The 9,716-nt window shown below is 43.4% G+C and overlaps 1 protein-coding gene across 1 annotated transcript; it reads right to left on the reverse strand.

Annotated features, from left to right (window-relative positions):
- Window positions 1–319: 319 nt before the first annotated feature.
- Window positions 320–7,913, reverse strand: ENPP5 (ectonucleotide pyrophosphatase/phosphodiesterase family member 5). Its single transcript, XM_080916771.1, has 4 exons — window positions 7,785–7,913; window positions 5,426–6,290; window positions 3,917–4,093; window positions 320–1,566 (listed from the first exon to the last, which is right to left on the reverse strand). The coding sequence occupies exons 2-4, from the start codon at window positions 6,252–6,254 to the stop codon at window positions 1,139–1,141; spliced, it is 1,434 nt and encodes a 477-aa protein (XP_080772897.1). The 5' UTR covers window positions 6,255–6,290; window positions 7,785–7,913; the 3' UTR covers window positions 320–1,138.
- Between the last annotated feature and the right edge of the window lie 1,803 nt (window positions 7,914–9,716).

The raw sequence follows: 9,716 nt of genomic DNA on the forward strand, positions 1-9,716 counted from the left end.
CTGGCAGGTGTTACAAGAAATGCTCACATAGTTCTTGAAACAAAATTTGAGTGGGACCCTTTGTTACTATGGTGACCGGATGCACATCTCATCTGTGGTCTTGCCTGATTGGTTTTCCGGGCTCTGTGGTATGCCCACCAGTGTTTGGTGGCCTATATCACCTAATAAGGTTTGTCCCCTTTTGCAACTCTGAATCTGGAAAGGCTCAGGGTTAAATGATGTTTTAAGCCGCTTCATGCCACCAGAAACGACCAATAAGCAAAACAAAACACTATTTTTTTTTAAATCTCACTTGATATTTTTAATGTGATTAATAATGTTGTTTCCAAAGAAGCAAATAATGACAGGCAGGAAATAAAACACAGCAGAGGTGGTGTCTGGCCTCCAGTTTCAGGCCACCAGTATTCTACACAGAAAGGCATCCTCGTCATGGAATCAGGACTAGATTCATTCATAAGTAGCAACAACTAACATATAGAAATAAGATCTTTAGAATGTACACTTCCGTGCTGCAATTTATCTGAGGGAAGAAGCAAATGAAAACGTTGGTCCTTGGGGAGGAAATGCCCACAATGCAACCCGCTGCTGCTGGAAATGAGTCTAACCAGATGCAGGCTAAAACTTGGTCCCACTGACTTTTCAACACCGTCACTTCCTCCTCCTCCTCCTCCTCCCATTTAAGGAGACAGAGTTCTACATTATTTGGGAACTGCTAGAAAGCCCTTCACTCTGTACACAGAATGCTAGTATTTGGTGACAGAGATGCAGAAGGTTGTCATTTTCAACCAAGTTACTAGATGTAGTTGTAAAGTGCATGTCAGAGAAAAAGTACCCACCAGGATAGTAAAAGAACATCATCTTAGGTACTTTCAATAGTGCAAAGTTGTTAAGCATGTACATTATATATGCCAACCCCAAATAGAGCACCATCTACCTACTAAGCCAGAGAACGCCGTGGAGGGGTACCCTTACGTCTTTGATCATTTGCACGCAAGAGTGCTTCGATCTGTCTGTGTGCATGTATGTACGCGTGACTGTGCCCATCTTGTAACTAGCCTTCCAGAAGCCGGAAGAAGTGTCACCACTGGTATAGTTTCGCACCCTCCACTTCCATCCGGAATTCCATGTCAAAGAAGCGCTAAGCTTGGAGTAATGGTTGAGCAACTTCAACCTGCATATACTGTAAAGTATGCACTTGACTGCGTATTAAATGCTTAATGAGAACCACAAAGAACACAATAGCTATGATGGTGCCAAGAGAGATGCCTATAAAATAAGGGTACGACTCCTCTTGCTCATACGTTCCTGGCTTGTCACTACCAAGGAAGAGTGTGGTGCTCTGTGTGTAAGGAATTGCTTTTGGAGCTGCTGAACTGAGAAGATCCTGGACATTCCTGAATGATCCATTGTGTGGCAGGGCGGTGACATTGAGGAGGTGGCAGAGCAGTGGGTACAGATCTGTGGAGTTCATGGCTTCTTTTGTGACATTCTTTCTGAAGGCAGGACCGTGGGCTAAAAATATTGGATGCATTTCTGCTAATGCATTATCATAACCATGGTTGCCTACTGTAAAGAGAAAAATGCATGAATAAGTTAGCCAACCAGATGGCATTAGACTGGAAAGAACTGTCCTATGGTCAAGTTCTGACCTTGAGTGCAAAGGTTATCCAATTTGACTTTATAAAAATGAAGCTATCATTTATAGTCTCTGCTGCTGTCAACCCCACAAATCACCTCAAGAAATCAAATGTCACCTGGCTACCCATCTTAGGGGCCTATACTACCTTCAATGGTGAAGAAGAAAGGGACCAGGACAAAGCTGAGCCCAGTCTGGGTGGGAAATGCATGCAGATGCTTGATTTTTTTTTTTTTTTTTTTTTTTTTTTTTCTGTGACTGGCTGATTCTTGGCAAACATTTCCTGGCTAGTTACCATGTGTAATTGTTATTCTAAATAACAGTGGCGGTAGTCTCCTCTCAAAAGTGGAACCCTCAATGGCCAACAGCAAGAAAAAAGCAGAAAAGAACTATACAAACACAAGACAGCACAGCAATCAAACCTTTAGTCACGGCTGGAAGCCACTTTGAAACACAAAGGACAAAGGTTAGAACATGTAGAGAGACTAGGTTTGGACTCTGGTGCCTCCAGTGGAGACCCACCTTAATGTACCATGCTTCAGTGTGGCTGCAAATAAAACCCTAAGAGGTCTTCTGGTGGGCATACCCACAGCTTTCATTAAAACCAAACCAAACCAAACCAAACCAAACCAAAGGGATCAAAACTGTATATCCAAAGCTGAATGTATAGCTGGTGTGGTGTCAGAGCCAAAGCATGGTCACAGTTATGGCTAAGATGGTGACCTAAGACAGATGACAAGCTTTTTTTTTTTTTTTTTTTTTTTTTTTTTGAGAGTAATGGGGAACGCAACCCATGACTCCAATTGCATTACTTATGATTGCTTGCTACAGGAAAACCACAACAGCGTTCAAACATAGGAAATGAAAATTCAGTTTCTCTTCTCTGAAAGTCACTGATCTCTCATCCCCAGAGTAAGTTGACATCTTCCTGTGAGTCAACGCCAGCTGCAGAAACCATTCTAAATGCCAGAATTCCTTTCAGTTTATGCATGAATATAGATGTGCTTATGAGCCAATAGCAACTATCAGACAGGGTGCTATACTTGTCTATTTCATTGATAAATACCACTGGGGAGTATACACCATTATATAATCCAGAATTGGTTTAGGTGGCATTGATTTTTGTAAGAAGTTGGAATCTAGAGTCTAAGTCATATGAGAAAATAATGATAATTCTCTCATATGCTATGGAGCAGAGAATCAGATTCCAAAGGAAACCTGATTTTACAGGTCCCGAGGGACCCTGTTTTATAATGGTAGTGGTTACCATAAGTATTTGAGCCAGTGGACAATATTTAGTGAGTGCCCAAAGGTGATGGTTCTCAGACTATGCTGTGAATGTGACTCCTAGGGTCCACATAATGACAAGAGGAATAGACTGGTATCCAATTCAGTGCAGCTAGGTTGGGCTAAGGATGTGCCTTTCTGATGATTTAGACACTGTTGTACCAAGGGACAGACTTTGAAAACTCCTGCCTTTAGACTCGGTAACTTGTAGAACTCTGACAGAAAAGGACCACAGGAGCCAGGGTTGCATTATCCAGTGAATACAGAAGCATAAAGTAGTAGCAAAATGATCACTGGGGTTTTCCATCATCAACAACAATGAAATGTTAGAGTCTAGAATACCAAACCTATTGTGCAATTGTAGCTCACAAAATCAAATGCCCTACAATGTCTCCCTAAATTTATGTTAACTTTAAAATAGGAAATGTCCTCAGATATCAGCAGACCTCTCTGAGTAAACTGTCTGCCCATACAGTTAACAGTCAAATGAAGGTGGAAATTATTCTCAGGAAACAGTCTTCCCAGCTTCCTTGATGTGATCAAATACTGTTTTACTGATCATTTGTGGGTACAAACAGTTAGAAACCAGAATGCATGTAGTTTTACATATCTGCTATTAGGAGTCACAAAAACACTACAAGCACATGGTCATGCAACTACTTTGCTTTCAGTCACCGAACAGGGCAAGAACTCAATTCTAACTAAAGAGACAGTTTTACACATTCCCCCCCCCCCCATGTTGGGGATCAAGCCCAGGGCCTTATACATGGTTGGCAAGCAGAAGTGCCACCAAGTGACAGCCTCAACCTTGTACGTTTCTTATGTATATATCTTTAGGACACATTTCTTGATGAGTACCAATACAATGCAGATCCTTCCACATTTAAGTAACAGAAAGTTAAAAACATCAGTAAGTAAACTGCTGTATTATCCACAGCCTCCAAGTTAGCAAGAAACGGTACAGAATGGGAAGAAATACAATAACATACTCACACAGAAAATCATCTGACTTATTCTGCAAAATATACCACCCTTCGTCAGCCACCGCTATGATCGGTTGAACTCGGTCACTGTGCCTGTAATGCCATCTTTCGGGTACCTCCTCCTTTTTGTAGACAGTTAGATTAGGATGGGCACCAGCCAGTGCATCATAGACTTTATCAAATTTGCCTAAGGAGAAAGGAAGAAAGAGAGGAACTCAGAACAAGCCTTACATTCCTACAAACACCCAGGGCTGGGAAGCCGAGTGAGAGCCAGCCATGGTGGTTCTTCACATCCTGAAGAAAAATAGGTCTTGAGGGGTAAAATAGAAACAGTTACTAGGACACATTCTCTTACAGAATAATAATTAAAAAGGCTTTCTTTTTCTTTTAGAAATAGTATTTGATACTCTCTAAAGACTTAAATATGCATGTAGATACAAGTACCTATTGTACTTTAAACACCACCTAAGCACCAAGGGTTTGTGAAACCCAGACAAGGGATGCAGGTAAGTTCAGCAGACAGCAACCAGTCGCTGTGGCTGTAGAGACAAGAATCCCTGGAAAAGAGAGCAAGGTATGTGGAGGTCAGGAGTAAGCTAATTAGGAGTGGGAATTAGCTTGGGAAATTCTGGGGGTATTAGAGAACACCCCAGAACTAAACATGTACCACCTTTAACTCCTGTTCCTCAAATCCATTTGCCAGGTCTTTGTCTCTCTAATTGACAAATCTCAACCAGAGTAAACCACAACACCAAAACCCAGTTGCCTAAGGGAATTGAATGGCCTGCTGGGAATCTAATGGGTTGATGTAACTTCTGAGTTGCAAACCAGGTGTACAGGCAGGCGTGCATACCTACTTCCACATTGCCACTTAATAGATTTTGCTTAACTCCCACAAGAGGACACAATAATTCCCATTGGTGAGGTAGTACAGCGTTTCAAAATTTCTTCTCTCAAAGAAGGCCAACTCTCTGAAGTGCTACAGTTCAAAAGCAAGCCTTGCATATTTGGCTACATATTCTGTGACCCCCCCCCCCCACTACCTGGTTTTTAAAATGTTGCCTATGCTTAGGTGACATTTTGGGCAGGGGGATTCCTGAAGATGTTTACAAATGCAAGACACTATCCAAACCCCCTTACCAAAATGAAACAAGCCTAAGATTGACAAAAACACTCTCTCCTTCCCAGACTCCACTATTTGCCTAGTAACCAGGTCTTGACTAAGGGTATATGGATGGTCACAGGCTTCCAAGAGAGGACTGAGATTGTATTCAAAAACTCTATCCATCTTTCTTGAAAAGTTGTAACCTTTATCATAAGATACTAAAATGCTTAAAACCTATAGCCAAAGTGTCAGTATTTCCAGGTATGGGAGGAAATTAAACTCAAGAGAAAGGAGATGTTGTTTTCCAAGTCTAAGGACCACATTTTAATACACCACTATGACACAGGCAAGTGTCCTGGAAAGACAGCTGCTTGTACACTGGGCATGTGCAGCACTGGGCATGAGGTGACTTACCTTCTTTTGGCAGGATGGCAGCTACAGGTGAGTGATCGATCAGGGTGTAGTGCTCTTTGTCCAGGTACTGGTCAAGTTCTATCACCCTTTGCTTAGAGCACTGGGCCATCCCGTGGTCGCTTGTGATGATGAGGTTAATATTATTCCATAACTTTGCCTTCTTCAGCATTTTTATAAGATACCCTAACTTGTGGTCAATATCAGAAATAACAGGCCCCATGAGAGGACTGTCAGGTCCCACATCATGACCCGTGTCATCGGGCTCTTCCCAGTAGAGAAAGCCAAGATTGATGGGGTCTTTTGCTGTAAACCATTCAATGATTTTAGCAACTCTGTCCTCAAAGGACACAGACTCATTGTAAGGTAGATAGTAGGTAGGGAAACTCTCGTGAATCTTTACATCTGTTCCAGGCCACATGGCCGCACCACTAGTGTGCCCTGCCCTCTGGTTTGTGATCCATATTGGTGTGGCTTCTTCCCAAAACTTAGAATCATAAATATTCATGTGCTCCAAGGAGAAAGACTTGTTCAGAATAGGATCAAACATGTCATTTGCAACAATCCCATGACTCTCTGCAAAGAGACCAGTGACCAAAGTGTAATGGTTAGGGTATGTCTTTGTGATAAAAACATTAGTGACTCGGTTCACATGGACACCATTTTTCATGATATAATGGAAATGAGGTGTTGGAACTTTATATATGTAATCCCAGCGGAATCCATCAAAAGAAACTACCAGAACCTTCTGCTGTTCTGGCTGCAGGGAAGATGGAGCTGAATGTGCTAGAGCAGCCAATGTGCAAGACACCATGAGAAACTCTGGAATCATTTTTCCAAGTCCTTGATTAGCTCAGCAGAAGGTAATCTGTAGAAGAAGCATAAAGAAATGAATGGTGACAGCTGTAATTTGTCCATTTTCTTCCCAACTGGCAGTGACAGGAATTAGTGATCTCATTTTCATCCTAAGTCACAGCCTGGAAAAATCACAGCACAGAACTCTATCTGACACATGACACCAGGACCCAAATGCTTTAGTGTCACTTAACAAGCAAACAAACAACCTTCTGATTTCCTACAACCTATCAAAATATATTCCTCAAAAAAAAAAAAAAAAAAAAAAAAAAAAAAAAAACAACAGAGGAATTATTCAAATGAACCCCACAATAACATTTTAAAAGATGATTAGTATGTGACTTTTCAGAGACATATTCAGGATGATTCAGAATGCTTGAAATTTTGTGGTATGGTGTGTATGTGTATGATGTGTATGTGGTGTGTGTGTGTAAGTGTGTGTGTGGAGTTGTATGTGTATGTGTATGTGGGGTGTGTGTATGTGTGTGTATGTGAGGTGTATGTATGTGTGTGTGTGGTGTATGTGTGTGTGGGGTATGGGAGTGGAGTAAGTGTATGTGTGTGGGGGTGTGTGTGTAGGTGTGTGTGGTGTGGGAGTGGGGGTATGCATGTCTGTGGCTCTGTCTTGCCTTGCTATGGTCTAGCCAGGACAGCTTTGTTTCAGAACCACAAGGTGTACACAAAGGACTCATACGCCTTACTGGAAGATTTGCTTTTTTAAATTGTGGTTTCATTCAACCTAGAAAACGCTTTAAACACCGGTCTTAGGACAATGACTGATTCCAAACTTAAGTTTACTATTGTGTCTTAAATGTCACTCATTTTGGTCCAGTTCTGGGAGCAACATTGATAATGACAGGGGTGGGGGATTAACTGATGCAGGAAACTGCAAGTGACTGATCCCAGTACCCCCCTTATTTCTGCTCCCCCAACCCAATTTTCTCTCCCATCTCACTAACAAAAAGGAAATTATTATCAACCAAATACAATTTAACACCAGGAAAGAATCAACTGCATGGAACATATGATTATTTTCATCTCTTTTAGTTAATTGTGGTAAATGGAAGACAAGTGTTTTCTTGGGGCAAACTGAAGTGAGATATGAGGCTCTGTCTAAAGCTTGGGGACATTCAAAAAGAAGAAGCAATGTAATTACATGGCGACATAACACAAGTTGGGGCTGGGAGAAGGGAAAATAAGACAAATCTTTCATTTCTCTATGCAGAAACAGCCCGAAGACCTGAAAATCTCTAGATCCGGATTGAAATCGCTCTGGCCCTTCCAGTCCCCCCTAGTGCTAGCCCTTCCCCCACAGCCTGGGCAAACAGGAGCACCAATCGAAAAGCAGAGAAGGGTAGAGAAGAGGAGTGGGTTTATGGCGGGGGTGGTGGGGTGGGGGGGTGCATGGCCTCCTCCCTACCTGGTTACTAGGCCTCCCCGCCCCCCTGGCCGGTGACAGCCCCAGTGTTGGCCTCTGGAGGCAGGCCACCCATCCGTGGGGACTCACCCGCGCTGAGATCGATCTGTCCTGGAGGTTTGGGGACCAAAAGGTGGTGGAAGCAAGGGGTGCTGTCGGATCCCTTTGCTTCACCTGCACGCAGCCTCAGCGCAAAGCACCTGACTGTCAGTGCCGCCCACCCCGCTGCTGGAACGCCATTGGCTCCCGCCAGCTTGTCACTGTTACCAGGGCGAAAACTCTGCTCATAGGAGTAGCTGTGCTGCCTGTCAATTAGCGGAAGCAGAGGGCGGGCACTGCGTGGGTATGAAGGAGGGGGACTTGGTGGCCAGGTTTGGGGGTAGGAATAAGTGGCTGGGGGCTCTTGAAAAGCTTGTCACTCAGAACTGTCCTAATAGGCCGGCTGTGTCCCTGTTGAGGGACTTTAGAGTGCTGTCCCACTGGTTGGTGATCTGAAACTTATGTTTGTTACAAGCCATTTTTGTTCTATCATCTCTTGTCCTCAGTTTTTCTTCTTCCTTTATCATAAACTGGTGACGTCATTCAGTAAGCTTTAATTGAGGACGGATATCAGAATACCCAAGATTGCCATGAGATTGTGTTTCTAGTTTGAGAGAGGGTCTCATTTAGCTCATGCTAGCCTGGAACTCAGTTTGTAGCCCAGGATTACCCAGACCTAAGATCTTCCTACTCCAACTTCCTAAATTCTAGGAATTACAGACATACATCACCATACCAGGTTTTATAGGTGCCGGGGATTAAAGCCAGGTTTTCCTGGATGCTAGTCAAGCACTCCCTCAACTGAAGTATATTCCCAGCCCTCGTGAATCCTGAATCTTTTGTTCACAAATAGCTGGTATCAAGCATTTTCCCTGTCAAAGGCTTTGGGAATCTAATCAATCAGCTCTGCAGCCCAGTGTGTGACTTCCAAGTGTTTGCATCTTATTCTGAGTTGGTCAGGCAGACGCTCTCCATCCCAACCCCCAAGCAGAAGCACCTGAAAACTTCACCTAACCAAGCCAGGCTCCAGGCTGCCTTAATTGGCACTTGGTGGAAGACAGAGGTGCTGTCTGGAGGGTCCCTGGACTTCAGACACAGCTGCTTAGCCTCATATCCAACAAAACATTAAAGCTGTTATTTCAGGGAGACACCCACACATCTGGTTTATTCGTGATTCAGTTTCTTTTTAAAAGTTTTGACTATAGACAAATTGATTTCTCTAATGTAATTAGTGATAGTTTAAGACCCGAAGGGTGTAGTCACGGTCCCCAATTTGCCTATTTAGGTCAAATTATATGTCCTGTATATGATAGCAATGTAGTCATGACACTGAGGAACTAGGTCTAGCTGCCCAGTTCCTCATTCTGGCGCTACCTGAATTAGATAGAATTCTAAGCCTCCACAATAGGCAGTATTATCTGCCTGATTGTCACAACCGAAGTTTCAACATTTAATCAGCTGGTATGGGTGCAAGCGTCCATGACTGCCTGCAGCAAACATCCAGTTCTATGTGCTGGAGCTGTGACATTTGTAGCTGGGCCCTGCTGTTCCAGAAATGAGTTGGGCCTTTAGGTCTTAGATTTTGGTATATCTTTAAGGAAGGGACAGTCCCAACACTAAATGTGGCCACTTGCTAAATTGGGTGGCATCACCCTGAAGGGCATTTGGGCACTCTGCCCTAGGGACTTGATTGTTTTCAGCACGTGGGAAGGAGACTGAGGGGGAGGTTGATTCTGTGTGTAGCCAGACCCAAGACCGTGAAGGTGTACAAGCTGTTCCGAAGCCCCAAGCCCTGACCTTTGAAACTGCTCAAAGTTGGAAGGAGGTGGTACAGTCTCATAAGCCCTTATCTCCCAGCCTAAGAAGCCAATTCTCTGTGTACTCCAAAGAAAGAACACCTTCTAACCATCACAGAGCAGGGGTGAGAATGGGCCTGTTTTTATGCGGGTCCTTGAGTATCGAAGGCTCTGCTCCCATGACAAG

The sequence above is a fragment of the Micromys minutus genome (genome assembly GCF_963924665.1).
Source record: "Micromys minutus genome assembly, chromosome: 5".
In the NCBI taxonomy this organism is placed as follows: domain Eukaryota; kingdom Metazoa; phylum Chordata; class Mammalia; order Rodentia; family Muridae; genus Micromys; species Micromys minutus.

Bases quoted from the DNA above. Each gene is read 5' to 3' on its own strand.
- ENPP5 (XM_080916771.1), bottom strand. From the start codon at position 6,254: ATGATTCCAGAGTTTCTCATGGTGTCTTGCACATTGGCTGCTCTAGCA. The intron at 4,094-5,425 runs GTAAGTCACCTC...CTTTCTCCTTAG, and splicing joins TGCCATCCTGCCAAAAGAAG to GCAAATTTGATAAAGTCTAT. The intron at 1,567-3,916 runs GTGAGTATGTTA...TTCTCTTTACAG, and splicing joins TAAGTCAGATGATTTTCTGT to TAGGCAACCATGGTTATGAT.